General features: G+C 33.6%; 2 protein-coding genes and 2 non-coding genes across 4 annotated transcripts; all 4 read left to right on the forward strand.

Moving 5' to 3' along the window:
• The first annotated feature begins 5,789 nt into the window (after nucleotides 1-5,789).
• On the forward strand, nucleotides 5,790-6,893 carry LOC141647834 (uncharacterized). Its single transcript, XM_074456215.1, has 2 exons — nucleotides 5,790-6,183; nucleotides 6,271-6,893. Exons 1-2 carry the CDS (start codon nucleotides 5,836-5,838, stop codon nucleotides 6,727-6,729), a joined length of 807 nt encoding a protein of 268 aa, XP_074312316.1. The 5' UTR covers nucleotides 5,790-5,835; the 3' UTR covers nucleotides 6,730-6,893.
• Nucleotides 6,894-9,248: 2,355 nt separating this feature from the next.
• Nucleotides 9,249-9,341, forward strand: LOC141622737 (small nucleolar RNA snoR27). The gene has a single exon (XR_012533080.1). It is a non-coding gene; the product is annotated as a small nucleolar RNA snoR27 (small nucleolar RNA).
• Nucleotides 9,342-9,432: 91 nt separating this feature from the next.
• LOC141622729 (small nucleolar RNA snoR26) lies at nucleotides 9,433-9,526 on the forward strand. The gene has a single exon (XR_012533078.1). It is a non-coding gene; the product is annotated as a small nucleolar RNA snoR26 (small nucleolar RNA).
• A 13,527-nt stretch (nucleotides 9,527-23,053) lies between these two features.
• On the forward strand, nucleotides 23,054-24,615 carry LOC141595524 (uncharacterized). Its single transcript, XM_074415490.1, has 3 exons — nucleotides 23,054-23,223; nucleotides 23,727-24,053; nucleotides 24,295-24,615. The coding sequence occupies exons 1-3, from the start codon at nucleotides 23,157-23,159 to the stop codon at nucleotides 24,459-24,461; spliced, it is 561 nt and encodes a 186-aa protein (XP_074271591.1). The 5' UTR covers nucleotides 23,054-23,156; the 3' UTR covers nucleotides 24,462-24,615.
• The last annotated feature ends 318 nt before the right edge of the window (nucleotides 24,616-24,933 follow it).

Genomic DNA, 24,933 nt, shown 5'->3' on the forward strand with positions numbered 1-24,933 from the left:
CAGGAAAAGATAAGAGATTTTGCTTCCAAGTTTAGAAATTATGTGGAAGAGTGGAATAATAAGAAGGAAAATATGTTGGAAAGGGGAATTCCATATGGTGGTTTTATGTCACATCATGATCCATACATGGTATAGTATCGAGAGCATACTCGTCGGATTGTTAGTTATCACAATCGGATCTTATCCGACAAATACCACCATGAGCATCATTACAATCCTAGTGCATCAGACTTGGATACTCTTGTAAGCATTGTCCTTTTTTTATTCTTAACTAGTTTTATTACCCGTAAAATTCACGGGGCTATCTATGTTGTCACGGTGGTGGTGTTATACAAGACCGGATTTGCGATTACACTGGGACCTACGGACAAAAGGACTCGTAAGAAAAAAAATTATTAACCAATACGTATATTGTCATAGTATATCATCAAAATATATTTATTGTTATGCATATGGCACAAAATACTAAACTTTTGCCACAGTTTATTATTATTTTGTCACGAATATTGCTACGTTTGTTAGTGTTTTGCAGCGATGATTGTTATTATTATTTTCCTTTTTTTTCCTTGTTTTATTATTATGCTCCCTCTGTCTTGGTCACTTTTCTACCTTTTATTGTTATTTCATTAAAAACAATCGATCTATGTAATTAATTCAACCTAAAAAAATTCGAAATAGAAATTTCTATATTTTTGTTTGCGAACTATAATTCAAGTTAGATTGAATGGTTAACATTATTTAGAAAAAAATATCGTAAGAACTATAAACGTTGGAAAAATAAATGATTATTTTGTTCGTAAAATATATTATAACAAAAAAATCTCATAATTTAATTAGTATTCGTTTTGATGTTTAATGAATGTTAAATTTACTTTTAGAATGAAAAGTCGAATTTTGATGATTTTGTTTAATGCTACAAAATAGTTTAATATCCCGTGAAAATCACAAGAACCCTCTAACTCTTCACTAATAAATGTTTACTCACATAACTTTTTTTTCTATTTGTTTTTGTAATAAATTGAAATTCACATCGTTCTTTTTTTTTTTTTTTTGTTATTTTAACATGTTACTATATTATTCTGATTCTCATTTTAGTTTGTTGGCAAATAATATCATTTTTGCTCGACGTCAAAACGACATTTTTGTTAGTCTAACATTATTAAAATGATGATATTAATTATAAAAATAATAAGTTGTATTAACCATATATATATATATATATACTTGTATTTCTTTGTAGTTTGGAAATAATAGTGATATTCAAGACTTAAATTTTTTTTTCTCATTTTCTCTTAACTGTTGTAACGTTTAATCAAATGAAAACAAATTAAATTGTGTGGGTATATAATAGATAAAACAATAATCATTCTCACATTAGATATTGAAAGTTAAAAGATATGATGATCATTAGTAGATAGAGTGAAATGAAAATATAGATTTACCCTTTTAATTAACTTCACTAGTTTTTTTTTCCCGTGAAAATTACGGATGTGTTTGAGGTAAATTGTGTAAGCTAATACTTAGATTAAAATTATTTAATATGGTGAAAGATGTTGGCACATTACTTAACTGTAAAATTGGTGTATTTATAAAGTATAATAATCCATGTATATTGGTGAGAATCATCAAATATCTTCAATATATTATTTCAAATGAGCTACGTTGTTGTACATATATATTCCCTCCATCTCAGTCAATTGTTTATATTTGTTTTATATTTCCCCTCACAAAATAAAAAATTATTATACAAATTTAATATTGATGTATAAAGGTATCTTGGTGAGAATCATCAAATATCTTCAATTGTTTATAGGATTAATTAATAGGAATAATCCATACTATACGTGCCCTTCTTATATTACTCCATACTATGAATTAACTCTCTTTAATCCCGACTATTCTATATTCTTCCCGCATTGCACCTAATTGACCGGCTACCTCAAGAACCGGTAACCCATGTGTTAAATGAATTGAGTTGTCTTTTCTTCTACATCTACACACACCCCTTTGCTCCTTATACCCCTTTTCCTTCTTCACCAATAATTTTCGCCATTTTCTTCTTCTTTTTCCCCTCATAAATTGATTTGTCCATTTCTTTCTTACCCTAAACATTCAATATATATTCATCCATTAGCATCAAAATTCAATCCTCATCATAAACATTCAATTTTTATTCTTCCATTAGCACCAAAATTCAATTTTGTACAATTATTAGCATCAAAATTAATGAACGGTATAAGCTAATATCGAGATCGAGTTTCGGGTTCGGAAGAGAAGATGAAGACGTCAGAGATATTGAATGGTTAAGAGTTGTATATTATTCTACTACCAAATCCTTAAATTTATACAAGCTATTGCCTAATCTAATGCTAAGTAAATATGGACAATTTTACACAATCAAGGAATTGCTAAAGATACAATACATGGACATAAACTTCTTGTTGTTAGAATATTATGTCCAATGGCTAAGTGCAACAACTAGTTTATTTGCTTTGAAGATTGTCTGACAAAAATTCGATTTTGTTGGTTCTCTTGTCTTTACTGTGTAATCTGATTTTGAAATCAAAATAGTTGATGATTATAATATAATCTTTGCTGTGTAATGTGTTTTTGTGGATTTTTATTAATTGTGGGTATTTGATTTGCCGTTTCGATGACGGCATTTGGGTATTTGCATCCATGGAATCGACTTCGTCTTCTGAGATAAACCAGTTGGGGTAGAACTGGTAATGAGATGAAGATGATTATGTGGAAGAAAAAAATAATTAAGAAGGGGAAGAACCAGTAATGGAGAAAGAACAAGGAACAGGAAGAAAAAGAAGAAAGAAGATTGTTACAAAGAAGAGTGACTCTTTAAATTAAATATAAAAAAAACATTACCGACACTGTCAGGTAAAAAATTAGACAAGTGCAATCAGGGAAGGATGTTAGATAGTTAGGATTAAAGTGGGTTAATGAATAGTTTGGATTAATATAAGAATAACACCTATAGTACGGATTATTCTCATTAATTAATCCTTGTTTATATTTGCTTTATAGTTTATACGTTGTTGTACATATATTTTCCCTCACAAATATTGATGTATAAAGGTAAATTGCACTATTTAATTATACATTATGAATTATGATACAAATTTAATTGTGTCAATTGTAAAATCAAAAACTCTATACCTCTTTTTTATCATTGTCGGTTAGTAGTGAGATGTAGGGATATTGACATTTGGCAAATTATTGTTTGGCTAAAAATGGGTGGCGGGGTTGGTGGTAGAGATGTGAGGAGATGATAGTGTTACGTTGTTATTCTTTTTATTTTTTTGTACGTTATTTGTTTTTTCTTTAATTTTTTTAAATTTTACATTGTTTTCCTATTTTTGTTTTTATAGGTCACATGATGTGTTTGATCTTTTATTTTCTTTGCTTATTATTTTTTCTTCTTGCGCTATAATGCATTTTTTTGGTTTGATATTTGTTTCAGTTATTTTTCTCTCTTCACTTTTATTTGTTTTTATCTTATTTCAACAATAAACGTGGAACAATAAAATTTAGTATGTATTTTTATTTTTGATTATTTTTTAATTTATTTTAAAATTAAATAGGCTAAAGCTTAATGTTTATTATTTGCATTTAATGTTCACAAATTCAACTTTGTTTTCTTTTTTCTTTTCAAAATAAGCAATGATGATATGGCGAGTCCGTTTTTGAAATAATGCTCAAAAATAAAAAAATTGTCGTTTTGGGTCGGTTTTGAAAACATTTATCGAAATGGTGTCCACGTAGGCTCGGTTTTGACGAGCTCAGATGAGAGGCTTAAACACGCCATACGTATTGGCGTGTTTACTTGAATGAACACGCCATTACATATGGCGTGTTTAGGCGATCAAAATTCCAACCCAAAGTCGATGAGTGAACAACATAAGCAAGGAAACACGCCATACATAATGGCGTGTCTTAAGACAAAACACGCCATTACGTATGGCGGGTTTCAGCACTTTATTTTCTAGCCCAAGTCCGGTGGTCGGGTTTTGGAAAGAAAGAGAACCCGCCATTACGTATGGCGTGTCTTCTCAAAGAAACCCGCCAATACGTATGGCGTGTTTAAAGAGAATCTTTTTTTTTTTTAACAACTTTGTTTTTCCCGTCACTTTCTACCACAAAACACATACCATTCACCATCTCCGCTACTCAAACTCCCCAAACGCGATACAAAAAACCTCACTCCCCTTCTTATTTCTTCACCTCACACTCATCTCCTCGGCGAATCTCCGGCGTATCTCCCGACATTATATTGGGTTTTTGCTATTCAAATTATACATTCTACTTAATTAGCAAGGTAATTTAATTCTTTTAACTTATTTAATTTCATCTTTTGAATGTAGATTTTGCTTATTTTGTCTTCATTGTTAGTAATTATGTTGTTTTGTACCTATATCTACAACTTATATGTGTTAATTTAAGGTAGTTTAAAAAAAGCCCCAAAATTTCGAAACCCTAATTAAATTAGGTAGGATGAACGATTTCTGATTTTTAATTGTTGTTTAGGTATGTATTTTAGGAAAATTATGTTATTGGTAGTTGATTTATACTAAATTTGTTCAAATTTTTTTTATAGAATGGAAATTTGTGATTTTCCTCTTATTTGTTATTGGGATGGAGAAGTGTTGGAGCAAAATGGATGTGTAACCTATAGAGGAGGGAATCAATGTTTTATTCTAGCTAGTACAAAGATGACATATCTTGAATTAGTTGAAGAGATTTATAAGGGAATCGGTGTTCAAAGTTTGGGTACTCAATTGAAGGTAATGATGAAATTTCCGAGTGCTTAGGGTGTTTCAAAATTGTTCCTCTTAATAATGAGGGAGCCTTTAAAGCGTTATGGGCAAGTATTCGTCATTCACATGCTCCTTCAATGGACATATTTGTAGAAGTTTCTACTAGTCAAATTGTCATTCCTACACCAAGTATTAGGCTAGATGATGTTGCTCAATTTGTTTCACTTGAAACTAATTACGTAAATGAAGGGGAATTTTATGGTAACTTACAAGGTGATGAGATTGATGAGGAATTGGCAATACTTGATGAGAATTTGTTGGCAAATGAAGAAGATGGTGATGATGATCTTGTCTTTGCTAGTGCTCCCATCGTTGAGTTTAATAAGATTGATCAATTAGATGAGGATGAATTGAATAGCTGGAAAACTTGGGAAAATATGGTAAGATATGAACATGGGAAAGAGTTTGCGGTTGGACAAGTGTTCCCAAACAAAGCTTCACTTAGCGATGAGGTGACATCATATTGTGTTAAAGCAAATCAATTTTTCAAAGTTGTCGAATCAAAGCCTAATACTATTACCTTCAAATGTGGCCGGATTCCTACACCATGTAATTGGCGGTTAAGGGCTACACAAAAAGACTTTCATTCTGAAGTTTTTACCATTGTGACATACAAAGGTCCTCATGATGAGTCTTGTGTTTGTGACATGGTACCTCAAGACCACATGAATTTGAAACGAGCATTCATAAGTCATGAGATTCGTAACCTTGTTGAGGGAGATTGGGGATATAAAGTAAACTCTGTTGTTACTTATATTTTAGATAAGTATGATTACACAATTTCATACACCAAAGCTTGGAATGCAAAACAAAGAGCAATTGAGGAAATATTTGGAGATTGGGATAAATCATATGAGTTGCTACCTCGTTTCATGCAAGGCTTAAAAGAATCTAATCCTGGCACTATTGTTCAATTTTATACAACACCAACAACTAACCCAAATGTGCCCCCGTTTTGTCTTTTTTGCCCCCGTTTTGTTATGATGACTCCGACGATTGGACAGTGATGGCCCCTATGATTTGTTTCGACATTGTTGAGTGGCATTTTCCAAATAGGGTAGCTCGTCAATTTGGGTGGAAACAAATTATCCCGTTAAACTCTGATACCGAACCAAAATTGCACAAAGTAGACAAAAGGGGTGCCTCTTCACGGAATTGGATTGAAAAACATCAACCCTACATAGCAAATTGGGTTAGGAGGGGTGATTTTCGGTTTCGTGGTGAAGAGGATGATATTGAAATGAACTACTTCGACCCCTACATGGTTTGGTACCGGGATCGCACTATTGTTCGCTTGAACCCTTTTCCCCCACAAGCTACTTATCAAGCACCCTTTGGAGCCACAGAATATCTTGTAAGTACACTTTAATATACTTGTCTTAAAATTCTTAACCAATATATCATAAAATGTGATTAGCTTATACTACTTATTTTGTTTTAGGCGCAAGGTTTCGTCAATGTCCATAATACATGTGATACGGAGCTTCGACAAATGCCTCTTGAGGTGCCTCCACATTTCCGGACAATGGTTTCACACCTACGGGACTACTCCTCTCAATCGCTTGAACATGTAGGCTATTCCCATCTCCTTCAACCAACCGTAGAACCAAGGCAAGAAAGTTCACCAATGGTTCAAGAGTCCCTACACTCAATGAATGTGGATGACGATACACCATTGGTTCAATACACAAGGAGGGGTAGACGCTCTAAGTCATCCATGCCGGCTAGACACTCTATGTCTTCCATGCCTTCCATGTCTTCAATGCCGGCCATGTCTTCAATGCCTTCCATGTCTTCAATGTCACCCGTCAATGAAGAAGCCGTCAATGAAGAAGGTACCCCGGCGCCTAAGAAAGGGTTTTGGAATCGGCTTCGAGGAAAAAGCAAGAAGAAGACTTGAGGACTTGATGTAATAGTTAGAAGATTAATGGTTTGTTTGACATTTTAGATGGTTAATTTCTTTGACATTTTAGTTGTAAAACTTAGATTTTAATCCCCTTGTGCGAAACATATGTGTTGTGTAAACTCGGTTTTTATTTATAATAGGCAATGGTTTGTGTTGTCCTTTGCATTCTTGAGCATTGTTGAGCATTGTTGAGTTTGGTTTTCTGTTTTGGCAAAGGAAAGATACGGAACGAAGGGAATTTGTGCGAATGAAAAAAAAAAATACAATCACTAAACACGCCATAGCGTATGGCGTGTTTCAAGAGGAAGACACGCCATTACGTATGGCGTGTTTAGTTTTTGGCAATTTGATCGATCACTTGGAAAGGGGTTGGAAAATTGGGCTCATAAAAACACGCCATATGTAATGGCGTGTTTACCTCTCAAGACACGCCATACGTAATGGCGTGTTACGTGTCTTTCCTTATGTTGCTACCGACTTTGGGTTAGAATTGATCGCCTAAACACGCCATTACGTATGGCGTGTTCATTCAAGTAAACACGCCAATACGTATGGCGTGTTTAAGCCTCATCTGAGCTCGTCAAAAACGAGCCTACGTGGACACCATTTCGATAATTGTTTTCAAAACCGACCCAAAACGACAATTCTTTTATTTTTGAGCATTATTTCAAAAACGGACTCTGATATGGCTTGATAAATTGTTCTTAAATAGTTGAATGGTGAAATGTAATGTTTTTGATTGTTTTTTTATTATATGTATAGATAGATTTTTATTATGTTTCTATTTCATTTTCATTCAATAATACATACCACTTATTTTCTCAATAGGCGGGTGGTCATTCTTACATCTACCATAAAGTGAACGAGTACATGACAACTATGCCACCTACAATAGATCCTAACTATATAAATTTGCTATATGAGATGCAAAATAACTCCCTTACTTGTTTGGAAAGTGCTAGCTATGGACATCTCTATGAACCACCAAACATTCCTCACCCAAGTCCAACCCATGCTAACACACAAGTGGAACGCTTCACTCAACTCACACCCGTACAAGAAGTGGAAGATAAGGTCGAATCATCGTCTTAACCAAGGAGATCAAAGAGAAGCCATCAAATTAGAAGAAAGTAGTGTAGTATTATGTTACTAGTCAAGTCAAATAATATGATAAATTGTATGATGTTTAAGCTACTTTGGTTTGTATGATATTTTAAGCTATTTTGGTTTATGTAAAATGTTTCATATATTTGGGTTATGTAATATATAAGCTACTTTGGTTTTCAACGTCTCGTTTGGATCGGATTTGAGCATTGTTGTTGTACATGATGATGGTTTTTCATGGCAAATAGAAAGATGCAAGAAGGATATGGAAAACAATTTCGGGTAAAATGAATTTATGTTGTTTCTGAAGGTTACAAATAAGGCAGTCGCCAAGGGAGACCAAAACGCCAGGTCGGCTGCCCCTCCCCCCCGGGCGATTTGTTTCTGAGAGACATTCAAAATTTTGTCAAAAAAAGGCTCAAACACTAGACTTTTCTAGTCGCCATGGTGCTTGGTGAGGTCGCTAGCCGAGATGGTGATTTATCCATGAATGATATTAACAACAAAATCCAGGTTTGGTTACACTTTGGGCATGGTCGCTGACCGAGATGACGACTTTTATACAAACCTAACTTCGGGTATGACGTGGACCCATTTTGGGTAATTAATTTCAAACTCGACCAATCTAGTTAAATAATTAGTGAAAATCGCCTATTTTGGCAAAAGATTCCAACGAAATAGTGAAATAAGGAAGGCATTTCATATACGAGAAAAGTACTCGTAATTACAATTATACTTGAATAAAAGGTAATAAAAATATATTTGAAACTGACTCGAATTCAAAATGACCTAGTTCCACCCGATCCAACTCGAATGCTTGCAAAAGTGATTAAGCAGAACTCGCACTTACCCGAGCTATACTAGACTTGACATTGTAATCAATTTACACAATTAACATAAACTTATCTTTGACTCACATAGTCAAACTTACAATTTATAAGTCATAAGTGTCATAACCAAAAAAATAACACTTTAGAATCAACTTTATCAGGTCTAAGCTCACTCTTTTTTAACTAATTTTACCATGATGCTCTATGCCTCTATTTAACAATACAATTCTTATATAAAACCGCTTTTAAAGCTTGTTCCGGTGTTCCGGGTTATTGGGCCTTACTCTAAAACAAGAGCAAAAACATGGACCAAAAGAAAGTTCAGATCGGGATATAAACCGACATACACCAATCAACCCTAATTAAGCCCAACTTCTTCGCCATTATATAAACAGATGAAATAACCCAGCTCTTCAAATCAGCCGAAGTTCTTCAATCATCTTCATCTCAATCTCAAAAAATAGAGTTTCCGTTTTCCCCATTCTTCTAATTTCTCAAATCTTTTTTCATCCTCTTTTAATTTTATCAAAACATAATTTAGTCTTGTAATTTTTTTTAATAAATCTTATTTGTTAGGTGTTTGGATAAATGATGTAATATAAACTGCGTTATCTTTCTGAATTTACCTCTTCAGAGGATTCGAAGAAAACTTACATTACGCTGATATCCATTTTTTAATTTTCCGTGTTCCGATTCATTTGGTTCTTTACGTTTTTATTCTTTTATGCGGATTATATTAGTAAAATCTGAATTGTTAGAAAAAAGGGAATCAATGATGAATATCACCAAATTGTTATCCTTGCACTTCGACTTTTGAATGAAGATAACTATGGGGAATTTATATTTCTGAGATTCTTTAAAACAGATGCGTGTATTTGTTTATTCTTTCATTTTAAAGTTTTATTTGTTAATTATTTTGGTTTTTTAAGGGTTAATGTCTTTGGGTCGATGATGTTCTAGTACTGAAAATCCAGAATGCTTTAATGTCGATAACATTATATTCGCTGAGACCCTTTTTTTTTATCGTTTTAATCTTCGCTTGTTAAAATACTGGATCGCAGATATAGCTCGGAGATGATCATCAATTAACAAGTAGTTGTATCTTCGGATAATTAACGTGGTATTCTTGAAGTTGGCCACTTTGGATAATATACCCAAATTTTTTATCCGAGAAACTTTTAACGCTTCTTTATTAACTCAGAAAGTGGAGCTTTTTTTAAAAACTCGATTGTCTTTCTGATTACTACGATTTGATAAAAAATTTGACGAATTTGGGACTCCTGGCTAGGAATCCAAATTCGATAATATTTTTTTTCAAATTGTCTTTCTCAGAAAGAATGATTTGGAAAAAAAAAATCAGTCACTTTTGGAACTCGTAAATACGAGTTATGACCTATTTAAAGTTTTCGGATCAAAAATTTGGTTATTTTGTGCAAATTGGGAAACCTTTACCATAGTGAATTATCTGTTGTATTGGATCTTTTAACGCTTTCTATACTCGTTAACAATCAAACGCTTTGATATCTTTTCCGTGACAATCTTTTAGTTTCCAAACATTTTTGAAAGATCTATTACGGAATAAATCAATTGATTATTAGGCTTTTTTTCACCCCAATTACTAATCGTAACCATAATTATAGGAATACAACAATGTAACACTAACTATGGTAAATAGTTACTCCCATTAAAAATTTTCACTCGAGAACACCGAATTATAAGACACATCTCATATAAAACGTTAAGAAAATTTCATTATACAACTCAAAATGAATCTATAGTACCCTTCAATACCGGAGACATCAACCACTCGACCGACCCACCAACCATCATTTACTGTTTGTGAATGACGGTTGGTGGGTCGGTCGAGTGGTTGATGCCTCCGGTATTTAAGGGTATTATGAGATTCATTTTGAGTTGTTTAATGTAGTTTTATTCAACGTTTTATATGAGATGCGTCCTCATCTTGTTTGAGAGGATAATAAGTGGGTCGATGTTCTCGAGTGAACTTTTTAATGGGTGTAACTGTTTCCCATAGTTATAGGTGTTACATTGTTGTATTCCTATAATTATGGCCTCATCTTGTTTGAGAGGATAATAAGTGGGTCGATGTTCTCGAGTGAACTTTTTAATGGGTGTAACTGTTTCCCATAGTTATAGGTGTTACATTGTTGTATTCCTATAATTATGGTTTTATTGTTTAGAATTGTGTTTGTTTATATGGAGACAAATTAATAAAGTGAAACATAGGGGAATTCGTTAGTTGCATTGTACGGGTAGTTCATCTTCTGCTATATATATATATAAAATTCGCCAAGAATAGTATATATTCCGAATAAGAACGAAAATTAAGGAATATAGTTAAAATAATAAAAATTATTGTATAGGGGTAAGAATATATGAGTTAAATAATGAAAAGTATTGAATATAAAGGGTTATGGGTGGTTGGGGTGGTAAATAAATAAAAGAGCTAAGGGTAGGAAAGTAAAAAACCATGTCCAAATATGGCAAATGGGACAGTTATTTGAATAGACGGAAATGATAAATGAGACAGTTATTTAGAATAGGGGGGAGTATAATTTCCCGAGAAATATGACCATTTTGTATTATAAACTATTTTGTTAATGATTGAAGGTTGTTTTTTGGGTAACGTCTTACCGTCAGAAATAGTCACGCTTGCTTATTTATTTGGTCGCCTTTCTGTTAAATGATTGTCTTTCTATTGCAGTTATGTTTTGTTTGGTCTTTGGTGTTTTGGTTTTCTTTTACTCAACGGTCATTTTGACACAATTAAATTTAATTTATAATTGTTGTTCCTCAATAAATTATACTTCTTATATTTATTCAGCCCAAATTCTTGTTTGTGACGGCACATATCCGTCACTCTTGAGTAGGGATGGCAATGGGTGGGATATGGATGGGGTGGAGCCATATCCATACCCATATCCATTTAATTTATGGTCATCCATATCCCACCCTCATCCATTTAATATTTTTTCATCCATCCATATCCATATCCACCGGGTGAAGCGGGTAGAGCGGGTACCCGTTGGATATTTTCACAGCTTATAAAATTTAAAGATAATATATCGTAAAAAAATTGTGGCGATAAAATTAAAAGGCATACATAAATCAAGTAACAATATGTCTTAGCAAATAGCAACCCAGTATATATCCAACAACAAAGTATCTTTGCAAAGCAAGTGACCATACAAATACGCCACGCTAACTACAAAGAAACCACCAACGCATTATATTATTGATTAAACTAACAAAAGTAAGTTACTTTAATTATTGAAAATAACAATATCCACATAAACACAAGTTTTACTTTTCCTAAATAACAGTATGATATTAAAATTAAGTAAAATTTCTGATAAAAAAAAATATACTTTTGAAGGGAAATTATTAATGACCTAAATAATTATTAACTTAATAAAAAATTAATTATAAATATTAATTTCGGATATCCACAAGGTGATTAAGCGGGTGAGAGATGATAATCCATATCCCACCCTAAATTCACCCATATCCATATCCTACCCTAAATTCGAAAAAAATTCGTCATCCATATCCCACCCATTTAATTTCGGGTGGATGGATATCCACAGGGTAAGGGTGGGACTGCCATCCCTACTCTTGAGTGACGGATACCATTTTACCTCACAAAGTACCCACTTTTTCTCTCTCTGCAACACTATTTATGTGGTCTCCTTTCTCCACTAACCCATTTTCTTACCATTTTAACTCACAAAATATCCGCCACAAATGGTAACCCGTCACAAGGGAGACCAATTGTTTATTCAGTTTAGATGTCTATATTTGCAGCCTAACTGAGATAGACTAAATTAAACACAGGAAGGCAGAGTACTAACCCGCGTAAAACTCGGTAGACGATTCCGCTTGAATTGTCCGATTAACAATGACGTAGTAGATATAATAGAGATGTAAAAATGGGGAATAATGGTGCAATTAATTGGCATAGTATGATGGTGAATAATGGGGGTTTTTGGTTTCGGACGGAGGTATACGAATAGAGTGAAGATGAAGGGTTTTTTTTTGCTATTACTTTAATTGACATAGTATGATGGTGAATAATGGGGCAATTAATCAATTTGAGTTATTACGGTTTGGAAAAGAGGTATGCAAAGATGAAGATAAAGGGCCGCACTTTTTTTAATTTTTTCTTTTTTTATTGCATAGGAAAGGTTGTGTATGCGTAGGATGATAGGGCATGTGGCTTTTATAAACTAGGTGACTTTTTGAATCCTACGAAGTTTGTCTAGGTGATATTTATTAGTCATTTTAGGGTAATCTTTTAATTATATTTTATAGATAGATTCTACGACAAAAACCATGCCAAACCCATTTAGTAGAGATATAGTTCAATGAGCTAGTAATTTGAACAAAACACCCATTTTCATAAATTATCGTATTTGTTAAATCCCACACCAAGTTTTGCTAAATCCCGCATAATTTACCGCACAAATTAAAAAAAAATCGCTCCCTTCTCTCTCCCAAAACCTAACCAATTAGACAATTATGGATCTTAATTTGGACAAATCACAAATAATTTGACTGTTTTATCAACAATTCTATTAACCACATTGTTTAATCGGTTGAATTGGCTAGTTTTTTCTTAAAAGATGGAATTTTACAATTAGGATTTGGATTTTGGGTTGTTGAACGAGTGGTTGCGATGTGTGAATACAAGTTTGGCTGTTGTAGGTGGTGGTCGGCGCTAAGGGGGGATTGGGATGCCGTGAGGGGCGGGGGAGGGTGGTAGTGGTGGGGCGGCTGGTGGACAGTAGGTCTAAGTTGGAACTAGATATAAAAATGTGTTGAATTAAGTAAAATTGTTACGGGATTTAGCATATTCCATCGTATTTGCTAAATCCCGCACGTAGTTTTGCTATATCCCTAAACTATAACATCACTATAAAGTGAGATTTGTGTTCACAAATACTTGCAATTTATGTCAAATTTATTGAATCTAAAAAATAATAAAAAAAAATTATCGTTTTGAATCGGATTTTAAACCTACTTGTTAAATTGGTGTCCACGTAGGACCAGAAAATTCTAAACATGGACGCGATTGAGATAATAAATCATACTCCCTCCAATCCGCTATTTTCTTTCCTCTGTGATGTGGGCACAAGAATTAAGGGTAGAGTATTATATTGATTTTAGGGAATCAATATATATAACTAAAGGAGACTTTTTTTCCTAATTATACTATTAACATTAGAATTAGGATATAATTAATTATTTACAATTTTTCTATTATAATTAGGAATATAATTTTCCTATTAGAAATGAGAATTAATTAATTATTTTACCATTTTCCTATTAGAAATAGGAAATAAATTAAAAAATTATTAAGGCTTTTTTTTCCTAATTATGCTATTAGAATTAGGAGATAATAATTATTTAAAATTTTTCTATTATAATTAGGAATATGATTTTCCTATTAGAAATGAGAATTAATTAATTATTTTACAATTTTGTTATTAGAAACAGAAAATAAATTAATTATCTATAATTTATTAATATTAAAAAATTATTCATTAGTATTTGTTCACTTTTTATTAAATTAGAAGGAAAAAAAACCTTTGATATATTTATAATATCCATTTTTATAACAACTTCCGATTAAAAAAAAAATGTGGTATTATGAGGCTAAAAGACCCTAGACCGAACTGGGTTGTGACAAATGTGCATACATAATACGTACTGCATGAAATTTACTCATGTAAAGAGTAAAATGAACGATGAAATATGCCCCTACGTCTTTTGTTATTGCTAATGTCATATTTAATTATACATAATACGAAGTTTATTTTTCAAATGTCATATGTATTTCTCCTACTAATTTTAAAGTTATTTCCCTCACAATACATTTCAACTTCTATTGATAATTTATTATTATATTATTTAAATTCATTTGTCATCATTATATAAAAGTATATTAATCAAAATGTAAATAAGATATTCACAAATTATTGATAAGTACAAAGTTTGATATCTATTTTTCAAGGAGTGTTAAACGATAAAGAAAGTTGCTGCTAATTTGCGAATCAAAATATCATATTATGACAAATGAGTAAATGTTTTGAAAAACTTTATTGTGTGATTGTTTCACAATTTAAAGTAAAAATGGTACTACGAGTAATAAAATAGATTTGAATGAGGCTTGAAGGTAAATTAGATTCACTTATTATAGAAATATGTATAAGATTAAGATTCAATTCAAGCAACGATCAACATTAAAAAAACGTCATGAAAAACACATAAAAGGGTAAGAGTAGCATTTCCCTAACATAGTGAAGACCGTCTCTCTCAAACTTTTCTTCTGACAACTTTACATGCATAAAAAACGGTATTATTCAATTATATGGAGCAAACTAATTATTGTTGATCCTATATATTTTTTTTGGTGTAAATTGAGCACATCATCATTATAATTTAGGGAGAGATACGAATTGGGGAAGGGTGAGACATATTCGTCATGCATAATACGATCCTTTAACCACCTTTAGGCAAAAATATAAAAATAAATAAAAAAATTTAAACCTAAAAGGGGGTCACGTACTTGTCAACTCTTCTATAGTTCTCTACCGCATTAATATTCTCATGAAGTTTATGACATTTATTTTATATTAATAAAAAAAATGATTATACTGATTCGTACAATTTGTGATTTATAACTTTTAGCTAACTTAATTAAACTTGCTTAAATTTATACTCCCTACCAGTCACTATAATGTTCCCTCTTTCCCAAAACGGATTATTCAAGTAATGTTCCCCTTTCTATTTTTAGAAATTTTTACTCTTATTTTATTCATTCCTCTCTCCTATCACCAAACCCCACACAACTCTTTTACTCATATTTTATTACTTTCCTTTATGTTTTGGCCCCACAATTCTTTATTTAACTACTAATAATTCATCCCTCTCTCCTATCACCAACCCCACACAACTCTTTTACTCCTATTTTAATACTTTTCCTTAAGTATCGTGCCATTATCAAAGGGGAACATTATAACGACTGGGAGGGAGTATATTTTAAGTGAAGAATATTAATTATAAATATGATAAAGATAAAGTTTGATCTTTAATTTTCTCAGAGATAAAAAAAACTCAATTTTTATTTTCTTATAATATGCTAATTAAAGGTTATAATGTAAAACAGGAAATTACACCACAATCCTATTTCAATATGTCGATGATCAACACTCAAAATAGCACATTTGTTATTTAAATAGTGTAAAAACTCTCAAAATGCTAAAAAAATGTTCAATCTGTCGTTATCAAACAAAACCTAAGTTTCTGCATTTTTTTTTGTGATGTTACGGGATGTAAAAATGATGAAGTTTAGAAAGTAGCGGTTAGTTTTCTGTTAGTTAGATGAACTTTTCAATAGAGAGATGAAAGTTTTGCATTTTAAACCGTTTTATGTGTGAACCGAAGGGATTAAGTAGTGGGCTAAAGGTTGTTTTGAGTGGGAATGCGGTTGATTGCGATGAGTTGGTTGACTAATGTTTTTCCTTACTAGATCTAGAAAGGAGATAATAATTATGAGATAATAAAATTTGAAGAAAAAAGGACAATAAAAATGAGATGGAGGTAATAAGATTTATTTATGCAAAATGAAATAAATAGAAAAGTTCGTGTATATATATAATATTCAAACTTATTCAGTTTACAAACATAGTACCCAAACACTTTGTTTGAGTATCTGGAATGGAGGTAGGGGAGGAGACGAGAAAAAGACTAGGAAGGGAATGGCCGGGGGAGAGATAAGAGGGAAGATTACTTCTTAAACTTTTATTTGTTGAAGGAGAAATAAATTGTCTTCGATAAGGGAGACGAGGATCCATATCATCTGGAGTAAAGATTAGTGTTTCATGGAGGTGAATGTGATTTATGACTTCTTAGATGTAAAACGTGGAAGAAAGGTAGTGATAGTGGTAGTGGATTGAAGGTTGTTTCAAGTAGTAAGAACTAATCACAGTGGCTGATGTTTTATTTTGCGGGTAAATTAGTGGGGTGGAGGGAGGGTGCATTTGTGCAGGGTGATGAGTTTAACGAGGATAGCGATAATAAATAAGGTTATTTATCAGCAAAATATCGCTTGCACTAACATATAGGTAACATGAATAATAACAAGAAACCTCAAAAGATCATATTATAAACTTAATCTTGACCCCATCAATCCAAATTAAAGTAAAATCTTAATTCTAACAACAATGTCGAGAGCAAGGGTTAATTTCCATTGACTTGTGGATTTTTCTAGAAGTAGGGGTTTACTTTTTCACTTGGTTGGATTAATTTGAGAGAAGTTTCGAAGACAAGGATCGATCTTTCAAGGGATGAGATTGTTTTAGATCATGTCTGAATAGGGAAGAAAAATAAGGGTCTGCGTGAAGGATTTTGTTTCAAATGAGAAGATGGGGGCCAAGACTATTGTTATAGGGGTGGTCATAAGCAGCCTCAGCCATGTAGTATTGCGTTGGAATTTGGTTCACATTCAAAGGTACGTCTATAGTTTGACCGGGCGATATAACATTTAACTACCTGTAAATATTTTTACGTAACTACCATTTGACCCAACAATGATTAAATTATGGTTGTTATTCTAAAGAAGGAGATTTGTTGCATCATTGAGTTGATTATGCAAAGTAGATATTATTGTTTTCCTTGACCAATTGAAAAACAAAATTAATGAACAAAATCTAAAAACTCTCAGTCCCAAGTATCATATATATAAACTTCATATTGGTTTTATTTTCCTAAAAAAACAACATTGTCGAGAGCAAGGGTTAGTTCTCATTGGATGATGATTTTTTCTAGAAGTAGGGGTTCGGTTTTTCACTTTGTTGGATAAATTTGAGAAAAGTTTCGGAGATAAGGATCCATCTTTCAAGAGATGAGAGTGCTTTAGATCATGTTTGTGAATAGGGAAGAAAAATAGGGGTCTGCGTGAAAGATTTTATTTCAAATGAGAAGATGGGGGCCAAGACTATTGCATTGGGGGGGGGGGGGGGGGGGGTTTCATAAGCAGTCCTAGCCATGTAGTATTGCGTCGGAATTTGGTTCATATTCAAACGTACTTCTATTGTTTGTTTTTACATAATTACAATTTATTCCGACAATGATTAAATTATGGTTGTTAATCGAAAGAAGGAGATTTGTTTCATCATTGAGTTGATTATGCAGAGTAGATATTATTGTTTTTCTTGTCCAATTGAAAAACAAACAGGTATTAATGAACAAATTCTAAAAACTATCAGTCCAAGTATCATATATATAATCTTCATATTGGTTCTATTTTCCTAAAAAAAGTATTTTATTAATCAAACACTCTTTTATTCTTATGTCAATATTATGTTAACAGGAATTATTTGTTGGTTATGCGGCATACATAAAATCTTAGATATGAATGATGTACTATATGTCTATATTCTATTTTATTGTGAAATTTATCACACATTATTTTAATAACCGTGCAATGCACGGGCAAGAAAACTAGTAGGGAAGAATACCGGGAATTGAATGGAGTAATATTTACCTTGTAATCACAATGAATGCATTTGTAGTTCTCAAATGAGACTCCTTAATCAAAAGAATCTCTCACAGAATCATCATAATGCACTCAATCTCATACACAAATTTCATGTAATCTTTCCAATTATGATGAACATCTTGGCGAATTAATAACCCAATTAGTAAAGAATATTTACCGTGTGATCACAATAAATAAAAATAAAAGTTAAATAAATAACCGAGAGGGACGTAGTATATAAGCTCTTGTATATCATTGTTCATAATCAATATAAACAAAACATTTGTTTAGACTCTTAGCACACGTACGAGTATTTAATCGTTGGTCCGATCTAAAATCCCAATTTCCGCTTGCAATTCCTGAGCTCAAGTAAAATTTTCCGCCTCTCTGATGTCACTAATTCAGTTACAATATGTTTATTCTTTAGTTTAGAATTGATCTCGACTTAGTTCACGTTAGTTGTTTTGTTATCGTAAATTCCATAGTTAAACGTTGTTTCTGGTGCAGTGACAAAACTGACAATACTAGTATACATCCGGGCACACCAGACCGATGATGGAAAGATGGTGACTACAATTCAGGGCTTGAAAAATGAGAGAGACAAAAAAATTATTGACGATCTCAACAAACAATTCAGCTGTACTGTAGTTCAAGATCCAAAACTCGGTCAGGTTCTCCAGCTGAACGGTGATCAGCGCAAGAATGTTGCTGCCTTCCTGGTTGAGGCAAATATCATCTCTGATACTATTTTATTTTCTCAATCCTTTAATTATGTACGATTATCCTGCCCCTAAGGGTGGAGTCTAGAGGCAGCAAATAATGACACGACACGAAAACACGACACGAACCCGACACGAAGTTAATGGGTTTGGGTTAAGCCTTAATGACCCATTTATGTAAGTGGGTCGACACGAACACGACACGAGATTTAATTGGGTCGGGTTTGGGTTGAGCTCTCTAAACACGAACGCGACACAAATGACTTATTTACTAAATTAATCCTAATTTTTCTTGATTTTCCATTGCATAAATATACTTACACTTTTCAAATATAGACAAAACACAAAAACACGACACGAACCCGACACGAAATTAACGGGTTAGCGTTGAGGCTTGATGACCCATTTATGTAAGTGGGTTGACACGAACACGACACAAAATTTAATTGGGTCGGGTTTGGGTTGAAGGGTTCGTGACCCGTTTACATGTGACACGAACACGAACTCGACACGACCCGATCTATTTGCCAGGTCTAGTGGAGTCTAGTGGTTAAAACTTGGGTGAAATTTTCAGGCCCAGGTTCAAGCCTCCCCACCGATACACACTACAGGAAACTGGTCTTATACCGAATGGTAAAAGTAGAGCTGGCAAGTCTGACCCGATTAATTTGATTACCCGACAAACCGAATGATAAAAGTAGAGCTGGCAAGTTTGACCCGACCCGATGCTGACCCGATTAATTTGATGAGCCGTCAATTATTAAGATTAATTTTGATCAAAATGAAAGTGATTTCGTGTTTAGATTGATATGTTTGACATAGTAATGAACTAATTAAACCAAATAGTAGGTTAAAAACTAAATTTAATGGTAAAAAGTTGTAGTAATGCGATTAAGTTACCGGACCAATAATGACCCGACCCAATACATCATTTGACCCCCGAAATGACCCAATCTGATAACGACCCGACCCGACCCGAAAGGCTATACTGACCCGATATAACCCGAACCCAACATGACCCGACCCGATCCAAACCCAACCCGACTGACCCGATTGTCACCTCTAGATAAAAGTGGCCTCTAGAGTCTAGACTGTAACATATAAAATTGGCCGGTCAATGACATTACCGACTGATTTTTAAAACTTTCCAACTAAAGGAAACCAGGGGTAATAATCGTCGGTAAAATAAGTTACCGACCGGTTGTATTGGTCGATAAATTACCGACCGATGCCCACGGTCGGTAACATGTAATATCGGTTGGTACGCAAAAATGATGACTTGTTAACCTGTGGTCGTGGTCGATCTGTATTTTCACAGACCGATTTAAGTTGCAGTCTATATTTATATCGGTCAGTATTAAACCTGTTTTAGGTGATATGGCTGATTGGAATAAAGACCTACGACATGGAAATATCCGAACTAATATGTTAATTGCGCACCCAAAATAATCCGAACCATACGTCCATACCCGAACCCTGCGTAGTGACCTGTTAGTCACGTCGCTAAATGAACGATACGAGTTGAAAATACAAATTAATCTAATTTGGGCTGTTTGGCTGGCTCCATAAACAGGTTGGCATCTTGGCCAAGACGCCCATCAAGATTACCGGTTCGAGTAGCCAGTCGAAGCTTTGGTTCTTTGAGTGCATGTTTCGGTGTGGACCGCCCCGCTAATAGCCTACTTGTTGGTGTCTTAGATTATTGGAGTATGTACTAGCTAGTATTCATGCAAATTTTAATTACCATTTAGCATAATATGTAGACATTAGTAAATGATTTTACCTAGTGGTAAAGGTTGTATATATATATTTCTATGCATGAAGTCTTGGGTTCGATTTTCAAAAAATCAAACCTAATACGCTTAACCATATACTGTAAGTACCGTCATTGAATATGATTAAATATTATTTCAACAAAATTTGTCTTTTTCTTTCTCCGGCCTCCATGTCTTTTCGATTGGAAAACATTATGATGGGGCATATTCTGCACCGCTGACCAAGTCAACACACTGAGCAAGGTCAAAGATATCCACAGCAAGTCAACGACTTAGATAGCCTAGCCGATGCATCCCATCGGCCGCCACTGGTCTCGGCGTGACAACCCGCCAAATGGGACACACATCCGCGTACTCATATCCAAGACCCCTCGGCGGCGAGTCAACATTGTCCGCCGGCCTGCCATAGGTCCCTCGGCCGAGGGGTAGATCAGTCTTTCCACCTGCTAGCCACTTGGCCACTACGTGACAAAAGGTGAAAGTCTATAAATACTCCTCAACCTTCATTGAGGAAAGGATCTCACAATTATAACATAAATACACTATTCATCCTCCAGAATATCTCCTTATCTCTCTACAATACGCATCTAGCCAAGTAACACGCCTTAATCCTTTAAGTTTATCGACTTGAGCGTCGGAGTGAGTACGCTTGGCACACACGCCCAAGCCCTCGCCTGTTCATTGTTGCAGGAGAGGCCGGGTGGGACGATAGGAGCAAGAAGGATTCAGCTCAAGACATTATTCTACAAGCCACGGGTGGTAACTAATCACTGCTCTGGAATTACACCCGGAACACATTATTTACCGTAAATGACATTGTCTTATGAGGATCGTGAACAATGGTGGAGGGATCGGGGATAGTAGGGGATTAGGGGCACTCGCCGCCGCTGACATTTGAAAATTTCTAAATTTTTAGTTATAATTTTGTTTTGAATTATTTTCGAGGTTTACATATACATAATACAATTACTCTTTTATCCACGCTGACTTCAAATCCGGACTCCACCGTTGATCATATGATGATTGCACATTCGACGAAATGACCATGTATGAAAGTGAAGGGGTCTTAAACGTTAAGTAAGCAGTCCATGCATGGTAATATACTATATTACCAACTATACCTTTCAAGTTGCCAAATGTCATATAAGTACGACATACTTAACATCAATGGACTCCGTCAAAACGGTTAGAAGGAGTAGAAGAAGGTTCTTTAACATTGTGGACTTGTAAGCTTAACGTAGACTTAGGTAACACGTTTAATTGTCAAGTTCTGTACGCTTAATACAAACTTCATATTCACTTAATATCTTCGTGTTTGAACGTGTACGTTTAACTCGTTTTTACTTCTCTAGTTGTTATAACAGAAGCGATAAAGATAAACAAAAACAATAAAGAAAGCAATACTTAGATATACACAATTAATAGATCATACAACCAGTTGTATACTCTAGAACCCGAGCTATATAATAAAGCAGATTAATATTAGAGCAGATTATAAATGACAGATTGGATTAACAGGTTTGACTAGTATATTTCAATTAGAAGATTTAGTATAAGTGTTTGGTAATTAGCAGATTTTGGTTAATAGATTGTTGTATCTATGTGTAAATTGTCGACGAATTCATATTTCACAATCTACTAATGTGAATATGCTGGGTGGAGCAGTATATTGAAAAACAGTAGATTGAATTCCAATATACTCTTTCAATATGTCATTTACCAAACACTCAAAATAATAGATTTTTGAGTCAAACATGATAAAAACCTTGAATATGCTAAAAAATTCTCAATTTGCCGTTTACCAAACACCCCCATGATTTACCAACGGTTTTAGCTATGTGTCTATGTCCAAAGGGTAGTAGTGAGGAGAGTTTTAATAATATTGATGAGTTTATAGATTTCACTTATTCGGAGTCCGAAAGTTGTGAAATGTATAACTGATCTCTCAATAACTTATTAAAAGACGGTTTCCTCAAAATTTTAGTGAACTCAAAAAAGATTTATAAATTTTAACTACAATTTTTCAAATTTTCATATTTGAGGAGAAATGAACCCAACTACTGGTCTTCCACTAATTACGCAAGTGATTATTAGTGCATAATAAACCGCCAAAGGTGCCTAAATTGATCATATTTTTCCAACCTAGTTAACAAGTTTGACGAGAAATTAATTTCACACATGAGATCATAAGTCTCTCCAAACAATTCTGTAGCTAACAAACGCGTTACGAAAAGCACTAGGCAACTCATGACATAAACTCTTGACCAAACCATTTTTTAAGTCTTCAACTACAAGCCTATAAATCTCCATAATTCTTGCTATTTTATTGCACACAAATCACAACTAATTCTCTATATTCACTCCCTTTCACATAATTGCACCAAAATTATATTCATCATTCAAGCATTTTAGCATCATAGACTATAATATCATGGCATTTTCTACTAATTTGTGCTCATTTTTTGTCCTTGTTTCCATCTTCATCCAAGGATCTCTAGGTATTTTCATCAAACATTTCATAAGTAAAATTCGATTTTTAGCTTAAGTTTTTATAGTTATGTATTCATCACTTTGCCTCATCTGGTTCTTTACGTTTTATTTCATTTGTGATGAGTATTTTAATCAAATGTAAAGAATCACTGGTGAGACATGGGTTGGTATAGGGGTTGGACTCGTTCTAGGAAATGATAAAATGTGGATTTTTTATGTTCAAAAATTCGAATGTTTATAAGTTACCATTTAAAATTGTTAATCTATGTTTTAACCCTCTTATTTTACTTCATCTAGTAAATGGTTAGTAGGGACGGTCGTTCTCCAAGGAACAGAGAACATATATTTATAACTTCAAATCCTGACTCCGACAATAGCAAAACCCTAAATTCAAATTTACATTTTTATAGTAGTTAAATATGTAGCACAGAATTAACTATTAAGAATATTATTTTAACAAAACATTATTGGATTATTCATTAATTCAATGTGGTTTAATTAATTTATGTAGGCGAGCTGGTTTGTGAGAAATTGCCAACAGACATATGTGTACTGGCAATATCATCAGCAGGGAAGAGGTGTGTATTAGAGAAGTACAAGAACGAAAACGGGGCAACCGAATACCAATGCAGTACGTCGGAGGTGGTCGTTGGAAGCATGTCGGAATACTTGGAGACCGACGAATGTGTCAAGGCTTGTGGGGTTGACAGAAACATGGTCGGTATTTCGTCCGATAATTTGATGGAGCCCCGGTTCACTTCCAAGCTTTGCTCCCCTGCTTGTTACAACTATTGCCCTAATGTTATTGATCTTTACTCCAAGTTGGCTCAAGGAGAAGGTATATTATTCTTTTTCTCTCTTTTATTCTTCCCGTCTGAAATGGAACAGACAAAATGTGACAATTTTACAATAAAATGTAAATTTTTCCTGATAAAATGTTCCTATCGGTTCATTTTTAAAAATTGACAAATTTAGTTATAACATTTTAAATGACTATATTAAATTTTACATGGTATCAGAGTTCAGAACTGTTACATTGAAATTAGAATTAACAGTATATTAATTGAATGGCATTGCAGGAGTGTATCTACCAGCATTGTGCAAGAAACAACAACGTAACCCACGTCGTGCCATGGTTGAGCTCATGAGCTCTGGTGCTGCACCCGGTCCTGTTTCGTCCAATGATGTTTCTTCATCTCTTGTTGCGGATTCTCCTGCACCTTCCCCTGCTTCAAGTTTCATCTAAATTTTGCGGATTTTCCTTAGTTTTTGTCTATTGATCGCCTGATCGGCACGAGGGAGTATAATTTTATTATTTCTGCATTTCAGTTTACTTAATGTAAATTCATCAATACGAGATAATAATAAAGATTTACCGAGATGAGGTTTATTACCCTAAATAACATCGAAACATTTGAACTTTACCTTGTTTCATTAGTCGTTCCCTAATAACTACACCACCGCGATATTATCATTGAATTTGTGTTATTGTTTAGGTCGTGTTTTCTACGACTAAACTTGTTTAAACTTAATTTATTAGTTATCGAACATATTTCAAGTCAGAATATTTTTGTATAATTACATATGTTGCTTAGCCCCTCGATTCTAGGATAGTCAATTATTATGACCGCGACAAATATCACTCGTAAACATCGTTAATCCGAGTATCATAAATCGTCCGTGTTTTACTAATATCGCCTACGCTTAGAAAATTTTAG

The sequence above is a fragment of the Silene latifolia genome, chromosome 1 (assembly GCF_048544455.1).
Source record: "Silene latifolia isolate original U9 population chromosome 1, ASM4854445v1, whole genome shotgun sequence".
Taxonomy (NCBI): domain Eukaryota; kingdom Viridiplantae; phylum Streptophyta; class Magnoliopsida; order Caryophyllales; family Caryophyllaceae; genus Silene; species Silene latifolia.

What these genes read in the sequence shown, in the direction of transcription:
- LOC141647834 (XM_074456215.1), top strand. Translation starts at nt 5,836, where the DNA reads ATGGCCCCTATGATTTGTTTCGACATTGTTGAGTGGCATTTTCCAAAT. An exon ending in TTGGAGCCACAGAATATCTT is followed by an intron (nt 6,184 to 6,270) that starts GTAAGTACACTT and finishes ATTTTGTTTTAG; the next exon opens with GCGCAAGGTTTCGTCAATGT.
- LOC141595524 (XM_074415490.1), top strand. Translation starts at nt 23,157, where the DNA reads ATGGCATTTTCTACTAATTTGTGCTCATTTTTTGTCCTTGTTTCCATC. An exon ending in CTTCATCCAAGGATCTCTAG is followed by an intron (nt 23,224 to 23,726) that starts GTATTTTCATCA and finishes TAATTTATGTAG; the next exon opens with GCGAGCTGGTTTGTGAGAAA. An exon ending in CAAGTTGGCTCAAGGAGAAG is followed by an intron (nt 24,054 to 24,294) that starts GTATATTATTCT and finishes ATGGCATTGCAG; the next exon opens with GAGTGTATCTACCAGCATTG.